The 19,557-nt window shown below is 38.9% G+C and overlaps 1 protein-coding gene across 2 annotated transcripts in view; it reads left to right on the top strand.

The window, feature by feature from the left end:
• GABRB1 (gamma-aminobutyric acid type A receptor subunit beta1) overlaps positions 1-19,557 on the top strand; it is a 410,935-nt gene that overhangs the window by 139,989 nt on the left and 251,389 nt on the right. For both annotated transcript variants that reach the window (XM_043438789.1, XM_043438790.1), the window contains one exon: positions 13,029-13,249. In XM_043438789.1, coding sequence (XP_043294724.1) covers positions 13,029-13,249 — 221 coding nt within the window. The remainder of the gene's footprint in view (positions 1-13,028; positions 13,250-19,557) is intronic.

Raw genomic sequence — 19,557 nt, 5'->3', positions numbered from 1 at the left:
CCTGGAAAATTCCATGGACAGAGGCGCCTGGCAGGCTACAGTCCATGGGGTCTCAAAGAGTCAGACATGATTGAGCAACTGAGCTTGCATGCATGTATATATGTTCCTGGATAGCTGCATCAGCAGACATAGCATGTCGCCCACCAAGTTACTAATTAGTGAAAGAAAGTACAATGGAGGAAGCAAGATTGCTCAACAATAAAAAGCAAATAAAAAAATAGCTGTGGAAAAGATAACGATGTTTATGATAAAAAGTAGGTTATATAGAATGATTTTTTTTTTCTTTTAAAGCAGATGGAAAAAAACTAGATACCAAAAGTTGATGGTGCTTATCTCTGAATGGAAAATTAAAACAAAGTCCAAAACACCAATATGGTACAGAAAAAAGAGGATGGAATAAAAGAATGAATGTGATAAAGTTGACATTTGGGCATTATAATGGCTAGCTATTCTATTTTGAGAGTTCCCCAGGGACTCCCCAGAGATCATTACCTACCATCTCTTTAAGATGATAATTTGATGGAAATCAATCTTCCTGTTAGAAAAATCTAAAAATAAGGTTTCTGAGAGTGTGCTAACAATTCCTTTCCAGGAAGGTAAATTAAAGTTTTAAGAGATATCAGAAGTGCTTGATTCTAGAGATATTACTGTAGCACTTTTGAGAATCCCTCTTATTCCACCCTATTAAATTTGAGCTAAGAGTTCCTAAGACCTCATTCTCCTCCAACAAAACAGTACCAGACCTAGAATTTTTGCTATTAACTGTGCCCTTTACACTCTCTGTATATTACAAGATCACAAATCACAGGAGAAAACTACCTTCTAGCCTAGGCTAGAAATGCTTACAAATTTTTTTTATATCTCTAAGTCATGTGTTCTTGATAACATCTTGGTTTAATCCTGATTCCCATATTCTTGCACAGTTTAGCTCAGTTCATAGCTCAACTTTTTCAAGTTGTCATGCATACCACATGTTGATTTCTATTCTCGTCATGGATTCCTAGTCCAGCTCAGGATGGTCAGGCAAATCCACCACATTCTGCATTAGATCCTCCATGGAACTGATTTTGTTTCTACTCTTACTTCAATATTGGGGAAAATAGAAACAGTAATTCTCTTTGAACCTCTGGAACTCAAGAACTTTGAAAAACAATGTGTCATAACTCATTAATTATGTGGTTTTAAGTGTCAGTGGTTTATGAATCATTTTCCTGATAAATTAATCATTAATATAATATTTTATTGAGAATTTTGAATACTGACTAACTTGTGAATGAATTTGAAAGTTGTTCTGAATAGAGATGTATTTTTAAAGCTTTAGTATATATAGGCTTATACTTCCAAAATGACTTGTGATATAATTCAAAATATGTCTATTAATACTTTGTAGAAAGTCACTATTAATTCATTCCTAAAGAGTAAGTTTGTTTCAAATGCCATATGCTTTTATCATCTCCCAGAAATTCATCAGTTTCTAAACTTGTGGGAATTATGGGCTCACTAGGGAAGCTCACTCCGTGGTCAACCTCGAATGGTTAGAGAATGGAAACTCTGGGTTATTAATTATTTTGCCTAACTGAGAGTCTCCACGTACTTTAAAAGATAACCAGTTTTTCACAATTTAAGGTGAGTTTGCACTGACATACTTAGTGCTCATATCCATGCCGCAAACAGCACTGCTTAATTCATATTCAGCTAACATATCTGAGCTCTTCCTACCATTGGCGCACAAGCTGAAACCTAAAAATACAAACCTTTGCTCTTGGGGGCGTTCAACATCTAGTGGGACTGAGAAATACCTACAATATAAGCACTACAATCAAAGCAGAAGAGGAGTGCTCTGAGAACTCAGAGGAGGCTTAGGCCCAGCACCGGATTTCCAGGCTGCTGTCCTCTTCTCGCCGCCTGCTGTCCCCGGGCCGCGCTACGCCATTCCTCCATTCCCGCGGCTGCATCCTTCGCTCTGACTCACCGGCCCGTTCCGCCGGAGCGCGGCCTTCCCGTGCTTCCGGGCTCATCACTGCTTACTCCGCACCTCTGCACGCAACCGCCGCCGGCACCGCAGCACAAAGCCGCCTGTGAATGAGCGAATGGATCACCCTCAGCCCCAGTCTCCAGCGCCTTCTACTTTCGCCCATGTGCTCACTGGGTCAGAAGCCCCGCAGTCACCCCTGATGCCCTCTTCGCTCTATCCTCTCCGATCAGCGTCACCAAATCTTGCCTAAACCATTCTCTTTCCTCCACCTCCGTGTTAGTACTCTGACTTCGCTATACCCTAAGCAAATGCCAGGGCTTGTAAGACGGATAACCTCCTGCTGAATGACCTCGTCTCCAGGGGGAGGCCACGGCCAGTGGAGCGAGGTGGAGCTCTCTGGGTGTCCGAGGCGGAGGGAGCCTCATGCAGGGAGCCGGTTACAGGGGTGACGGAAGCCCTGAGAAGCCGGGGAGGCCAGTGGGGCAGCTGGGAATGAGCGACGCTGTCTCACCGCCCGGTTTAGGAGCTCTTTGAGGTTAGACAGGGGAAATGTATTAACATTTCCTCCTCAGCATCTGCCATAATACGGTATTTTCAATCTACTCAACAATGGCAAAATGTTGACAGAAAGAATTAGTCACTCTTATAATCTAAGATCTTTTGACTTAGAAGTTTCTAGCAAACTTGCCCCTGCTTTGGGCCCAAATTTTCAATATATCTTACAACTTGAGTTATTTGTTCTTCCAATTAATTAGCTTCTAGATAAGACATTTAAACTGTCACTGGATGAAATACAAATTTTATCATACCGTTTTTAGGAAATTGGGTTCATTGTAAAGAAAAAAAGCGTTTTCATTTTTTAAAAATAATCTCTACAGCTTATAAAGTAGATATTAGATCACAGAGGCTGAGATTTTTAAATTGTACCGTCTCGGTTTTGTATAGTGAGAGTCTCCCGCAGTTCCTTGCATTGGAACACAAGTTCACACTCCAGTTGTCACATGAGTGTCCTATGTGCCCAGGTTACTTCCTTAGATGATTCTCATTGCAATAAACCTATAGCTCTCAGTGTTTTTGTTCACCCAGAAGATCAATTCATTCCCGGATTGTTCAGAACACTACACAAGCCTGACAAAAATCTGACTACACAGATGGATAAACCAAATGGGGCTATTAGGATGAGACAAAGGTAAAAGAAGATTATGTTCTTTGAAGCATAGTACAAGCTGCAGTTGTTGAAAAAAATCAATAAAAAGAAAAACATGGGCTTTGAAAAAATGAGATTGTATGTATTTTAAAGATATTAAAACAAGTAAGCACAACAAATATGTATTAATAGTTTGCATAATACTAGATGATAAGATGAAAGATTATAAATGAACAGAAAATCTGGAAATACAGTGATGCATTTCTGCTGCAGAATGTACTTAATGGTGACACCGAGACACAAAATATTCATTTAAGCAGGAGTCTCAATTAGAAACAGATGTTGTGTGATTCAATTACAACCTAAACTGGCTTATTTATCAGACAATTTTTCACTAAAGTTTGTTTTTGTGAGATGACTTTGTTTTGTTTTCTCATCCTTGTAAGAGTACTGTTCGTTGCCATCTTATGCATTTAGTCTCCAGGTTACATTTCTTGATAATTGTCATTTTGTTTGATAGAGAATTGTCTCCATAGAAGTAAATACATATTCCTTCACTTTCCTTGCTCTCTTGGTTAATAAACAATATCAAATATGTCTCTTCCTCCTTTTTTCCCGTCATTTAATAGCTCTGAGTGTCAGATTTCTCATAATACCTCTCTTTTTCAAAATCAAGGAGATGGGCCAGATGATTTTGATTTTCTTGGGTTTTTACAATATGTATAATTATTGCTTAATGAAATTCTCATATGGACATCAACCTCCATAATCATTACAGCTTTTTTTGGTTGGAGGAAATAAAGATGGAATCAATTTAGCGCAAGGAAAGTGAAGTTTGCTGTAATGATACAAAGAAAGTTTATAAGAAGTATAGAAGTTTATATATAAACTCTATATAAGAACTTTATATTGAAGTATAGAACATTTCCAGACCTCAGGAGAAACTAGAAATAGGAAGCAGGAAGTTCTTTATGACCTTGGCCATTCGTTCTCTAGCAATGTCAGATTCTTTCTCCTTTGGCTCTTTTCTGCACCTTTCTCCACTTTCTTTCTTCTTTGGCAGAGACTGGTTTCCTGTTTTTATTCAAGCTCCCCACTCTGACTTCATGCTTGCAGTGTAGCCCTAGTTCTAGGCCATGACCTTGGCACTTGGCACTACAGCTGCTGGATCACATTCTTTTGTAGCTGTTGAGCCACTAAGTCATTTCTAATTCTTTGCAACCCCATGGACTGTGGCCGAGCAGGCTCCTCTGTCCATGGGATTCTCCTGGCAAGAATACATAGAAAACTATACAAAAAAGATCTTCATGACCCAGATAACCACAATGGTGTGATCACTCACCTAGAGCCAGACATCCTGGAATACGAAGTCAAGTGGGCCTTAGGAAGCATCACTACGAACAAAGCTAGTGGAGGTGACAGAATTCCTGTTGAGTTATTTCAAATCCTAAAAGATGATGCTGTGAAAGTGCTGCACTCAATATGCCAGCAAATTTGGGAAACTCAGTGGTGCCCACAGGACTGGAAAAGGTCAGGTTTCATCCCAATCCCAAAGAAAGGCAATGCCAAAGAAATGTTCAAACTACCGCACAATTGCACTCATCTCACATGATAGCAAAGTAATGTTCAAAATTCTCCAAGCCAGGCTTCAATAGTACATGAACCATGAACTTACAGATGTTCAACCTGGATTTAGAGAAGGCAGAGGAACCAGAGATCAAATTGCCAACATCTGTTGGATCATCGAAAAAGCACGAGAGTTCCAGAAAAACATCTACTTCTTCTTTATTGACTATGCCAAAGTCTTTGACTGTGTGGATCACAGCAAACTATGGAAAATTCTGAAAGAGATGGGAATACCAGGCCACCTGACCTGCCTCCTGAGAAATCTGTATGCAGGTCAAGAAGCAACAGTTACAACTGGACATGGAACAACAGATGGATTCCAAATCAGGAAAGGAGTACATCAAGGCTGTATATTGTCACCCTGCTACTTAACTTATATGCAAAGTACATCATGCGAAATGCCAGGCTGGATGAAGCACAAGCTGGAATCAAGATTGCTGGGAGAATTATCAATAACCTCATATATGCAGATGACACCACCCTTATGGCAGAAAGCAAAGAAGAACTAAAGAGTCTCTTGATGAAAGTGAAAGAGGAGAGTGAAAAAGTTGGCTTAAAACTCAACATTCAGAAAACTAAGATCATGGCATCCAGTCCCATCACTTCTTGGCAAATAGATGAGGAAAAAATGAAAACAATGAGAGGCTCTATTTGAGGGGCTCCAAAATCACTGTGACGGTGACTGCAGCCATAAAATTAAAAGACGCTTGCTGCTTAGAAGAAAAGTTATGACCAACCTAGACAGCATATTAGAAAGCAGAGACATTACTTTGTCAACAAAAGTCCATCAACTCAAAGCTATGGCTTTTCCAGTAGTCATGTATGGATGTGAGAGTTGGATTATGAAGAAAGCTGAGTGCCAAAGAATTGATGGTTTTGAACTGTGGTGTTGGAGAAGACTCTTGGACTCTTGGAGAGTCCCTTGGACTGCAAGAAGATCCAAACTGTCAATCTTAGATGAAATCAGTCCTGAATATTCATTGGAAGGACAGATGCTGAAGCTGAAACTCCAATACTTTGGCTACCTGAGGCTGGGAAAGATTGAAGGTGGGAGGAGAAGTGGATGGCAGAGGACGAGATGGTTGGATGGCATCACTGAACAATGGACATGAGTTTGAGTAAGCTCGGGGAGTTGGTGATGAACTGGGAAGTCTGGTGTTCTGCAGACCATGGGGTTGCAAAGATTTTGACACAACTGAGTGACTGAACTGAACTGAACTGAGCCATTCCCTTCTCCAGAGGCTCTTCCAGACTCAAGAACCGAACCTGCATCTCCTGCATTAGCAGACAGATTCTTTTGTACTGAGCCACCAGGGAAGCCCATGCGATCCTTTATCCAATAGCAAATTTTTGGGAGAGGATTCTGATTGGCCCATCTTATCTTCTTGAGTCAGGCACAAGTTTGTCACCTGCCTATAAATCATCTGGTCTTAAATTAGATATCTACTCTTCATTCCAAAGGTGGGAGGAGTGCAGAATCACGTGATATAGAACGTGGTCACACTCAAGTTAGTAGGAACTGTAGGCAGGGCAGTTTCCACCACAGAAGTTTCTGTAGAAGTGATACACAGCTCAGCTACAATCAGTTTAGGGGGAAAGCAACCTAAGTTTTGGAAAGAGCAGATCTCAGAGTTCAACTAAAATGACATAAAAGTTTTATAAGGAACAGCGAGGTGTGCTTGGGACCCCTTATGATGCATAATGTGCAATCAAATCAATGAAATATAAAATACAAATGTGTGCAAGGGATATAAGTTCTCCCTCTTCACAGTTTGAAAAGGAGGGATTGCTCATATGGTCCTTCTGAGTAGATGCAATATTATTAGATGTTAAATCAATATTTTGTCTCCTCACTATTGATTGGTTTGAGTTGTGTACTGATTGTGGAGGCAGCTAATAAGAGACTTTCACTTTTCCAGTCCACTATGCAGTCTTCTTATAGCTCATTTTGTTAAAATATGTACCTCAATATATTTGCCAAAACCACGTAATTTTTCACTCTTCTGATGCTAGGTAATTAAGGAATTTTTGTCAATGATTTCTTACGTTAAAGTGGCAAATTATGAACCATCTAGTGTTAGCATTCCTTACACAAAATTTTAAGGAATATATTAAATGTTTGAGTAGACATGTTGAGGATATTATTTTACTGATAATAAAGTTATCTTACTGATACTAGAAAGGAAGATATTTTCATTTAAGGCAGAGTTCATAACCTTGACACTATTGACATTTGGAGTCAGTTAATTCTTTGTTATAGGGGATGCATGGTGCAGTGTATTAGGCTGGGGAGGACACCTGGCCACTCCCCATAGATGCTAGTGTTACCAAGTCCAAGTTCTTACTGGTCACAGCGCAACAAACCAATAAATCAAAAGGTGAAGTATTAGGGCAAGGAATAGTGGCTTCATTCAGAAAGCCAGAAAACTGAGAAGATGGCAGACTAGTGTCCCAAAGAACCATCTTATTCGAGTTAGAATCCAGGCTTCTTTTATGCTAAAAGGGGAGGCAGTGGGACTGTTTGTTGTAGACTTCTTGATGCCAGAATCCTTTGTCTTTTCAGCTGTCAACATAGGTCTGGTCACCATGGTTTCTGTAAACCTCCAACAAGACAACTGTATGCTCTGCTCTGCGACTTTGCATCTCAGTCTAAATGGAGAAGTATTAAACCTTCAAAGGTCAAGCCGATGAGGCAGATCATGAAGGGCTATTACGCATGTTTCACGCTATGGGAAACAGTTTCTTACAGAGGCGCAGAGCCAGCATGACTAAGCACCAGCCACAGAGCACAGAGATTAAAGCTGAAAGGATAGATCCCATCGGAGTCAGGGCTGTTCTCCGCGATGTTAGCTGCACACACAGTACTCTCAGCTGTGACAACTGAGACTGTCTTCAGACATTGTTAAATGTGCTCTGGCTGACAAAATCATCCCGTTTAAAACTACTGCTCTAAAATGAATGTTACCCTTTTCTATCTGACTCACTTCACTAAACATAGTACCCTCTAGGCCCATCCATGTTATAAATGGCAAAATTCCATTCTTTTTATGGCTGAGTGACTTTGTATATATATATGTATGTGTGTGTGTGTGTGTGTGTATCCATATCCATTTATCTGTTGATGGACACAAGTTGATTACATATCTTGGAAAGACAAATACTGTATGTTGTCACTTATGTGTGGAATCTAAAAAATAAAATGAATGAATATAACAAAGCAGAAACAGACTCACAGATGCAGAGAATAAACTAGTGGTTACCAGCAGGAAGGGAGAAGAGGGGAGGGGCAAGAAAGATAGGTGCAGGGGATCAAGGGGTACAAACTTCTGTGTATAAAATAAATCAGATACAAGGATATATTGTGCAGCACAGGGAATATCACAAATATTTTGTAATAACCTTAAATGGAGTATAATCTATAAAAATTTTGAGTCATAAATCTGAAACTAAATTGTGAATCAACTGTACTTCAATAAAAATAAGTATATAAAAAAATATTACCTTTATTCTCCAAAAGGACTGCTTTCATTTATTAGAAATATTTTCTTACTTCTTTAAGCATTTTTAGATTTAAAAAGGATGGGTTTTGGAAATTGCTGACTTGATATTGTTTATCCTGCTTTTCTTCAATGAATCAAATTCTCTCATGCCTGAATTAGCCTGACCAATTTCATTAGGAATCTCATACCAGCTAATCCCATTAATGTGCTTCAGTGTCAAAGAATCTCCTATGGCCCATTGTTTCTAAATATGTCACACTTTCTGTCAAGGAGTAGCTTGCCCACTTGAGAAAGGTAGTTGAACACATATCATACACCTGGAAGAAAAATGATTTTAGAGTTCTTGGGCAAAGTAGCAAAACCTTTCATTTCTTTCTGAAAACTTTCCATCCTCCCTGGAGGGCTTGCACTTTGACCTAATGAAGAATTAGTAGAAAATCTGTTGTGTTAGATAAAAAAAAAAAAAAACACAATTTTAAGCCTTTCTTTTCCATCTAAAAAGCAGAATACACCAAAGGATATCTTAGGCTTTATTATATGCAGATATGACTGTTAATATTTATACTAAAGTGCAGATAGGAAAAAAAATTTACTTAAAATTCAGAAACTAGTTTCTTCAAGATATAAACATGAATTCTCTTAGGGAGAATTTGCCTATCTCATGAGGTGGTGAGAATGAAATGTTATAATATATATGAAACTCCATGGAAACCACAGAGCATATAGCATTTTCTAGAAGGAAATTATTATCATGCTTGTGGTAAAATATGCATAGGATGGAGATATTACTCTGTTTTAAGTATTGCCATATTGTGCATAATTATCATCAAAATTATCATTAGTTTCAAAATGTTTTTTGAAGGTTATCAAATTCATGGGTCCATATTTCCATTTATCATAGAATCAGGTCCTAGGTTAAGATGATAACCCTAGAAATGCATAAGAAGAAAAGTCTTAAAAGGTACTTGTTCTGCATCACCTACTTCCTAGAGTAAAATACTAGCATCCATTGACCAGAAAGAAGGCTGAGCATTGAAGAATTGATGCTTTCCAACTGTGGTGCTGAGGAGAAGACTCTTGAGTGTCTCTTGGACTGCAAGATCAAACCAGTCAATCCTAAAGGAAATCAACTCTGAATATTCATTGGAGGGACTGATGCTGGAGCTGAAGCTCCAATACTTTGGCCACCTGATGCAAAGAGCTGACTCATTGAAAAAGACACTGATGCTGGGAAAGATTGAAGGCAGGAGGATATGGGGGCTACAGAATATGAGATGGTTGGATGGCATCACTGACTCAATGGACATGAGTTTGAGCAAACTGGGAAATAGTGAAGGACAGGGAAGCCTGGAGTGCTACAGTCCACGGGGTCACAAAGAGTCAGAGACTACTGAGCGCCTGAACAACAGCATAAATTTCCACTGAATGATTTCTTATTGCAAATAGACTAAATTACTGCTTTAATTGGGAAACATGGTGTGATGTTTAGTCAATATTTATTGAAAACAGGGTGAGTTGTATAGAGCAAAGATCTCAGTACATGTGTATAGGTCTTTCTTTACAGGAAACAAGAGTTTCCAGAAAGGGAAAGGGAAAAGTACACACACGCACACACACACATGCATGCACACACACGTGCACACACAGGCACACACGTGTGCACATGCACACACATGTACACACACATGCACGCACAAGCACGCACATGCACACACACGTGCACACGCACACACACGATTGCACTTAATTTATGCAGTTACTCAAGTTGACGTTATTTTCTCCTTCCACTCTCCATTGTTTACTTACCACAAGCATATTTTAATTATAACATTAGTTAATAGAATATTATTTGTCATCACAATCATTTGTACTTTACAGTAAGTTTTTCCTCATCACACAGTAAAACTTCTTTTAATGAGGAGAATGCAGTGTATGGATTCTGCCTCATGGTCTCATTGTGAGGAAATCCTCTGCGGCACTCAAGAGAGCTGGAGGTTAATGAGCATTCATTCAGCACGGGTGGTGAAACGCAACCCGTTGCTGGTCATGCTGATCCCAGTGCCAGTATTTACAATAATGTATCTTGAGATAGTTATTAATTTTATTACATTGTCTGAATTACAAATAAGACCCCAACAAGACTTACAACACAGACTAGTGCTTATTTTCATGGTTACTGGGGTCTTTCTGCCTACAAGTTCTTTTATAAACATCTCTTTAAAAGTGGTAATGCTTGTGAAAATAAATATGTACATTCCAAGTAGTTTGGAAGTATGATATTAATCTTTAAACAGCAGTGAACAATTTTGAAGATAATATATTTGTTTAGCATGCTAGTTTCTAAAATACCTGCATCCTAATTTTCCTAAGCAATGTTTTCAATAAGCCAGTAAAATGCTATTATTTTTATTTTAGAAGTGAGACATTGGAGATAACAATGGGTTAAGTTAGTAGCTCATGGTTACATAGCTCTATAAGTGGTAGACTTTGGCATCAAGATGTTTCAGAATCTAAGGCTCAGAATCTGTCCAATCCATTGTACTGCAAAAAGGTATGATGTCTACAACTTGAAGAGTATGCAAATAAGAATGTTAGCAATTGAGAAGTGTACATAACCCTGTGGGTTCTCTTTTTCTGTTAAGTGAAGGTAAGGTGGAAAAAGTTTCAGACCTATAAAAGGGATGTTGTATGAATAATAGTGAGCAAATGTCCTTCTCATTGAACAAGAAAGAATTAAATTATTGTAAGTTTGTTTCTGAGTAAACAATGTAAACATTCTTGAATACAGTGGTTAAAGGACATTGGAACTCATTGCCCAGAATAAATATTGAAGACAATATCATTTAGGATATTTCAGGAATGCATGAATATCCATATAGGGATCTAGATGAAGTAGAGTTTACCCAGATGTAAGACATGAGCAGAGTCAGTGAACCAGTGAAGTTGTTCAGTCGTGTCTGACTCTTTGCGATTCCATGGACTGTAGCCTACCAGGCTCCTCCATCCATGGAATTTTCCAGGCAAGAGTACTAGAGTGGATTGCCATTTCCTTCTCCGGGGATCTTACCGACCTGGGGATCAAACCCAGGTCTCCCACATTGCAGACAGACGCTTTACCGTCCAAGCCACCAGGAAAGGCTGAGCAGAGTCAGTGTTTCTCAAATCAGTTCAGTCACTCAGTCATGTCCGACTCTTTGCAACCCCATGAATCGCAGCACGCCAGGCGTCCCTGTCCATCACCAACTCAAACTCATGTCCATTGAGTCGGTAATGCCATCCAGCCATCTCATCCTCTGTCGTCCCCTTCTCCTCCTGCCTTCAATCTTTCCCAGAATCAGGGTCTTTTCCAATGAGTCAACTCTTCGCATGAGGTGGCCCAAGTATTGGAGTTTCAGCTTCAGCATCAGTCCTTCCAATGAACACCCAGGACCGATCTCCTTTAGGATGGACTGGTTGGATCTCCTTGCAGTCCAAGGGACTCTCAAGAGTCTTCTCAACACCACAGTTCAAAAGATCAATTCTTTGGCGCTCAGCTTTCTTTAGAGTCCAACTCTCACATCCATACATGACCACTGGAAAAACCATAGCCTTGACTAGATGGACCTTTGTTGGCAAATGTCTGCTTTTTAATATGCTGTCTAGGTTGGTCATAACTTTCCTTACAAGGAGCAAGGGTCTTTTAATTTCATGGGCTTCCCTTGTGGCTCAGCTGGTTTCTCAAAGGGTTGTATGTATATACATACATACATACATATATATATATAAAACAATGTCAGTATACAGAGTTGTGCAGGAGTTATATTGTGTTTTCTTAATTGTTGCTAATGCATTCAGCTAAAACTATTGACAGATAAATGTCCTTTAAAAGAAAAAGTGAACCATCTTTTTTTAATGATATGGGGACCCACAACTTAAGCCTTTATGATGTTACTGTGACCTCTTATTCTTTTAATGGACAATTTGCCTGGTGGCTCAGATGGTAAAGAGTCTGCCTGCAATGCAGGGGACCTGGGTTCCATCCCCGGGGTTGGGAATATCCCCTGGAGAAGAGAATGGCAATCCACTCCAGTGTTCTTGCTTGGAGAACCCCATGGACAGAGGAGCCTGGTAGGCTCCAGTCCTTAGGGTGGCGAAGAGTCAGACACGACTGAAGCAAGTGAGCGAGCACACAGCACTCATGTCCGCTCTCAGGCCAAATGCATCTCCCCATCCACATGTTCTACATAAACTGCTTTTTACGACTGATAGACAAGGCATAATTTGCTAGAAAAATCCAAATAATGGAAACTGATAACCTTTATAAGGTAAACAATGCTATTCATTCAGATGTATTTGCAGTTTAGAGCACATCTTTTAAGTACAGCCACTTTTAGTTATTATTTAACAAACATACTCCTTCAAAATAGTACTATAAATACAACGCCCAGGGGTAGATATTTGTGACCATAAATCTCTAAGTACAACTTCCCTTTACGGCCTTCCCCATGATTTCATGACCTTAACTCCAAAAGTTAAAATTCAATGAAATGGATTTACTCTATATTGGTACAAATGCTTCTGCATGCTCTAGTACTTCTAACCTGTTGGTTGCCTTATGCTTGGAGGTACCACTCACAGCACATTCAAACGTGACCTCACAGCAGACCTGCAGAAGGCTGAGTCTCCGGGCACCCACGTACCACACGCTATCAGGTTCTTAACAAAAAGGCTTTAGCTGAAGATGACGATGATGATGATGGTAAAATTCCTTTTTTTTTTTTTGGTTTCCTTTCTTTTATAGGATTATACTCTCACCATGTATTTCCAGCAGTCTTGGAAAGACAAAAGGCTTTCTTATTCTGGAATCCCACTAAACCTCACACTAGACAACAGGGTGGCTGATCAACTCTGGGTACCAGACACCTACTTTCTGAATGACAAGAAATCCTTTGTGCATGGGGTCACAGTGAAAAATCGCATGATCCGCCTGCATCCTGATGGAACAGTTCTCTACGGACTCCGGTAAAGAGCTTTGTGTTTCATATTTTATTGCTGTTGTGCACGTTGTTGTTTAACTTTGACTTTTGGAAATGGGCAGAAGGGAGAGAGGCAGGTAGGTAAACATGTAGACTCTCCAATCTTGATAATAAAAGTATATTAAAGATCAGGAAAATCTCTTTAGAACTATTTCAGCTAAAGCTAGACAACCTTGTCCATCAACGGTAAATGATTTGTCCTTATCTTTAAATAATAAACATAGTAATAGGCATATGTTTTTGTTAAGACAGATTTCACATCTAGTTTATTCTTGGTTACATCTTTTTTAAGCAATCGCTTAATTATCTCAGGTCTACCCAGACTCAATGTTTCCTGGGTATTCTGTGTAGCAACTTGATAATGAAATTATTATGCATTGGGAAACAATATTCTGAAGAAATTGGAAAATATTTTGTTGGTGACTCTGAGAAGATTCATAGTGATTTCATTCCCTTAAATTTATGTTTTCACTTTTTTTTTCATATATATGATCCACTTTAAGTTCATTGTTCTGTTTCTTATGAGGTAGGGGTTAGGGTTCATTTTTTTTTCCATATGGCTATCCAGTTATTCTAGCCCTATTTATTGAAAAGTCTTTGCTTTTCTCATTAGATTGTGTTGGTACCTTTGACTGGATAAGTGGGGTCTATTTTTAGGTCCTATTCTGTTCCTTTGTTCTCTATGTCCATCCTTAGTATCACACTATTTAATTACCATATCACACTATTCAATTACCATATCTACAAGGTAAGTCATGAAGTCATGTAAGTCTTTCAATTTTATACTGGCTAAGATTGTTTTGGAAATGCTTATACCTTTGCATCTCGCTATATAACTTCTAGGATCAACTTCTCGATTTCTATCCAAAAAAGTCTGCAGGAATTATAATTGAGATCATATTGTATCTCTACATTAGTGCAGAGAGAATTGACAATGTAAAGTTATGAAGCTTTTTAATCCATGAATATATCTTTATTTATTTATCTTTTATTTTTCTCAGCAATATTTTTCATCACACTGTATTTGTTTATTTTGTAAAGAATCAAGTATAAAAGAGGTAATGTACACTGATAGAGGTCTATTACTAACCTTCATGTAGTTAAAAGTTTACTAAAACTTTTAGGATATAATTCAAATCAGCATCCAGTTTTACCAAAAAATATCTGAATTGTAACACTATTGTAGGATATGAAGTGTGGTGGTTCTTTAACCTTTGTTGTCACCTTTTGTGATCCCTTTGAGAAGCTGATGAAATTCTCCTATTGTTTTAGAGTGGTCATAAGCCCCCTAAAATCCTTTTATATAGCATCAATGCCTAGCTAAAACTGTACTTAAGGACCAAAAGTCTACAATTAATGTGTATCTGATATCTGAAAATATATGCAAGTGAAAAGAATGCATCTGTGATAAAACTTTTGAACTTAACCTGATGGTTGGTTATCTAGCTGATAGCTTTGGTCTTCCTTTGCACAGTGACATAGTATCAATTGATCTTGGCAAAATAATCTTTGGAATTTTCCAACCCTTTCAGTACCCAAGGAACTGTCAACTCCAGTTAAAAATCTCTGACCTAAAATCCTCTCAGAAAAAATGATGAAATAAACTGACAAGTCTCTTGAGTGTACTGATATTACTACAGACTATAGACAAAAATCTCTTAATCCAAGAGCACAGTGATAGTCATTAGTGATGGTCATACAGTGGAAATCAGTTGTGATTTTTCTATTACCTATGTGGCTTCCATCCTATATAACTAAGATACAAAGTGATGAATTATCCTTATAAAGTTTTCTGGGAGAATAATTGTATAACCCATGACCCAACTTAGTAGGCTGATGGGCCGCAATGTGTACATTCACTGCATGTGATTTTTCAACTGTATATAAAAAGTTGTTTAAAAAAAAATACTAGATTTTTTTGCAAGTAGGACTGTGGGTGGTATTCTCGGTTTACAGAGTCTCACTTTCAAATTTTTCTAAGTTATTGGCAGTCTCTACCAATGGCAATGCTGCAAAAGAAGAAAAATAATTGAGAACCATGAAGTTGAACATTTGAACCTCATTTTAAATTAAGAAAACTGAGGCCCAAAAGGGGAAAGGGCCTGATCTAAGGGACAGCAAATGATGGAATTAGGATTCAAGTCCAGATCTCGACTCCCGTGAGAATGGCATGCTTTTCTCACCCCACTGTCTTCCAGACACATTTAAAGTCAACGCCTTCTTCCAAGTTGCATAGCCTTGCCTTCTCCTCTTTGGAGCCAACCCATGACTTTGCAGCTAGGAGCCCAGCAATGGATCTGTCAAAGAAAACACAAATCCTTCATCTACTACCTGGTATCTGCTCTCTTTCTGGCATCAGTTTTCTCCATAAAAGCCTCACATCAGTTCCAATACTTTTCCCTTCCTCTGTCTTTCTATCTCTTCCCTCACAGATTAGGTTTTCTTCTCCCTGGAGGTGATAAATGTCCTGGAGAAACCATAAGGTGTAACAAAGAACGCATGGCAATCTGGAGTCACAGGCTCAAAGCTGGGTTCATTCTCTGACTGCCAGACCTTAAGTTATAAACTGAGCCTTACTTAGTTTTACCAGGTGCAACAGTGGGCTAATAACATCTGATTCATTATTGGGAAGTTTTTATGAAATAATGAATATGTTAATACATGTAAATACTAAGCTATATTTCTTTAAAGTTATTGTACCTGATATAGCCTTACTATGGTATAAGCCTTAGTGGAAAATCTGTATGGTAAGGGTGTTTCTCTAACTCCTACATGTGTCAGTGACAGAGATACAGTTGTTCAATTGAGAAAGCATTCACTGAGTGCCTATTATGTACAGTATACCTATTATTCTGTCCCTGGGAATAATTATCCAGAAACTGGGTAGAGATTTGTCATTGTGGCAGAGTGGAGGCACCTGGGACTTTGAGCCAAAGACACATGTGGCCTGACTAGTTTGTACCCTTCAATAAGCTGTTTCCTCTATGAGTTTCAGATTACTCAGCCTTAAAGAGACAGGGATTGGACAAAATCATCCCTAAATTCTCTTTCAAATCTCAATTTCATTGCTTCTATGATTCTATATCATGGCTTATTCATTTTCAATCCTTTGATATAACATTTCCTAGGCTTAGACAAGACAATCTTCACTTTTCTCTTTGTAGTTGCCTTTTCAAGAATAATTGCCATTGTCACTTCCTAAGCCCATGCACCAGAAAATCCTTATAGTATAACATAGGTATTGACATAGTTATGACCATATCGATTCTAGACAAAGACTTGGGAGATTGAAACTTCTTGCCTTATCCATAAGTCCAGCTATAGTCATCATGAATTGAGACCACGTATCACTGGGTTTTTTTTAAGCAATTATGGTGTCAATGGGATTTTCTGAATGTACCTGAAAGGCCCTTCAATCAGGAATTCCAAAATCATAAGACCATATCATTAAATGGAATCCACATTTTGCTATATTCAAACTCAATGTGAGATGCTATAACTTAGTTTATATAAAGACACAAGAATAGAGTTAGCTGTTTGCTATTTTTGTGACCTATGTCAAATCATATTTTACACACCAGAGATGGCACACAGTTCTGTAAACCTCTAAAATGAGAGAAATGTCTGAAGAGGTCCGGTGCTCCTGTGCAACAGGAATGCAGCAGAGAGAAGATGACTAGACTCTGTTGTGCTTCTTAAGCTCGGATTTCCCTCGCTGCAGCAAAACGTGTCACACCAAAAAATAACCCTGCAATCATTATTACTTCCTCTTCCACTTTGCCAGGAATCCACATAAAGGATGGACATCTGTGATGTGCTGTAAGATGTGGCAGGTGATGAGATTTATGCCCACGAGCCATGAGCCCTCCACCCTGCTCCTCTCAAGGCACATGTCACTTCCTTTCTTACTCAAAGTGGAGACGAAATATCAGCTGACTCAATGTCACACATCAAATCCTTAAAATTCTGTCTGTCCTCCCTTTCTTTCATTTAACTCTGAGAAAGTTTCTCTCTTCCTTCTACGGCTAATCTCTCCATGTCCGCATTTAATCTTATTGTTGGACGCTCTTCAGATTTTGCTCTCTTCTTTATTAAATCTTCCCCTTCTGGTGCCTTCACTTCTCTTTTGTCTTCAAGCACGATTCCTCGAATAGCTTTGGTTTCCTCTATTTCCTCACCATCCATCTATTCTGTAATCTCCAAAGGCATGGCTCCCACCCATGTTCCATTCCTAAAACAGCTCTGTCAAAAATTACCAGAATTATTGCTGGTTCTCAGTCTATAGTCTTGACCTCTTTGGATGATTTTAAGAGTATTGATTTACCTTGACTTCAGAATTTCCAAGCACAATTTTTTCATTATTCTTGTTCTTCTGTCTTTTTGCTGTTCTCTCAATGTTTTTTGTCTCTGGTTGTGAACTAGAGGGGTTCCTTGAATTTTGAACAACTTGTTGAATTTAACAGCCTAAATACCTATAATATGAAATCATTGAGATTAGAAAAATATTTTTAATTGTTTGCCGAGCATCTGTATGTGGAGGCTTGCCCTGACAGTTATTACTGACATGACCCCTATTTTGCATTATCTGTTTTCCCTAAAATCAGCTCTTCCTCCTTACCCAACTACTAACAAAAGACATCAGCCTCATAGTCAACAGACATAGACGTGTAGGCATCTTTGACTCTCAACCTCTTTTGTCCCAAGATCCAATCTGTTGCGTCCTCTTTATCTAGAGCATTGCCATGTCCAAACCGCCCATCACCTCAGTTAACAGCTCCACTCTGGCCAACTTCCTATTTTAATTTTACTTGTTCTCATCGTTTTCATCATATTCTTCCTACTGTGCATGTCAGATCATATCAATCCCACATTAAAAAAAAGATAAACCAAAAATATCTCTGCAGTCCCCATAAAATTAAGTTTTCATTCCCCTGTCTGGAAGCTGAGACCCTCTGCATATGACCAAAGTGTCTTTCAAACATTTTCTTTCTTTATGAAACCTAAACTTTTATAAAACAACTTATTTCTCTAAACACATCTAGTGCCTTTCAAATTCAAGTAGATCCCAATTTTTTTTTAGATCATACTTATACAAAAACTATTAGTTCTTGACTTGAAATTCACATTTAACTGGGCACCCTGTATTTCATGTGGCAACCCTCCAGCCCTGCTGAAATGTCCTCTCCTCTTTGTTCCCATATAGCTTCCCCTTCTCCACCACTTCCTCATCTCTCTTCTTTCCTTAGAAGCCTCTCTCAAGCCCCACTTTTTTCACAAGGACTTTTACAGTATTCTCAACCAGATAAAAACTTGTTCTCATCTGATACCTTACTTCACTTTAATCTCCTAAAGGCCCATGAGATTTATAACTCTCTTAGGATGTATTATCTCTCCGTGTCTTAGAGTTATTTTCCTGTGATGCAAACAAGATTGTATATTTGTTGAAACTGTAAACTGTATTTCTTTCACCTTTGTATCCTCTTTCTCAAACCAAATAAATGTTTGAAAAATTGAAATGAAAATTTGTAGGATGCAGTGACCTAACTCACAGTAGTGGTCAGCTGCAGCATTTCCTATGTCTAAATGATGGCTTTTAACCAAAGAGCCATCTTCACTATTAATGACCAGATGTGTTCTGCCTCTTGTCCAAACATGATCCAGCTGGCTGAAAAGCACAGATTGTCTCCGAGGCCTCACCCTGTGGGTGCTGAAAGATTGTGTTTATCTTTCCTCAAAGATGGAAGGCAGGGAACAACCTAATTCTCAGAAGACATTTAGTGGTGTATTTAACTGCCTTAAAATGCTCTTTGCCTCCCTCTCCTAGCCCTTGCCTTGGCTCTTGTTTCAGACTTCCACAATGTTATTTTCCTGCATCTCCTATCAAAGGTGACCTTTCAAGGGCTACAAGAGGATGAGGAATGGAAGGGGTCGTTTAAAGTCTTCCAGCTCAGTGCTGGCTCACACTGAGACCCCATACATTGCAGAGTGTGTGGGGGTGCTTGTGTGCCCCCACCGTAAACACATACAGAGTAGGATGTGCATGTCACATCATTCTAACTGATACTGATAACAACTCTATCAGGAATTCAATAAATACCCAAGCATATACATAATTGAAATTATCCTATACGTCAAGCACTGTGCTGGAGAAGGAAATGGCAGCCCACTCCACTGTTCTTGCCTGGAGAATCCCAGGAACAGAGGAGCCTGGTGGGCTGCCGTCTATGGGGTCGCACAGAGCCAGACACGACTGAAGCGACTTAGCAGCAGCAGCAGCAAGCACTGTGCTAAGTG

Source organism: Cervus canadensis, chromosome 19 (genome assembly GCF_019320065.1).
Source record: "Cervus canadensis isolate Bull #8, Minnesota chromosome 19, ASM1932006v1, whole genome shotgun sequence".
In the NCBI taxonomy this organism is placed as follows: Eukaryota; Metazoa; Chordata; class Mammalia; order Artiodactyla; family Cervidae; genus Cervus; species Cervus canadensis.
This window is presented reverse-complemented; position numbering and strand designations above follow the sequence as displayed.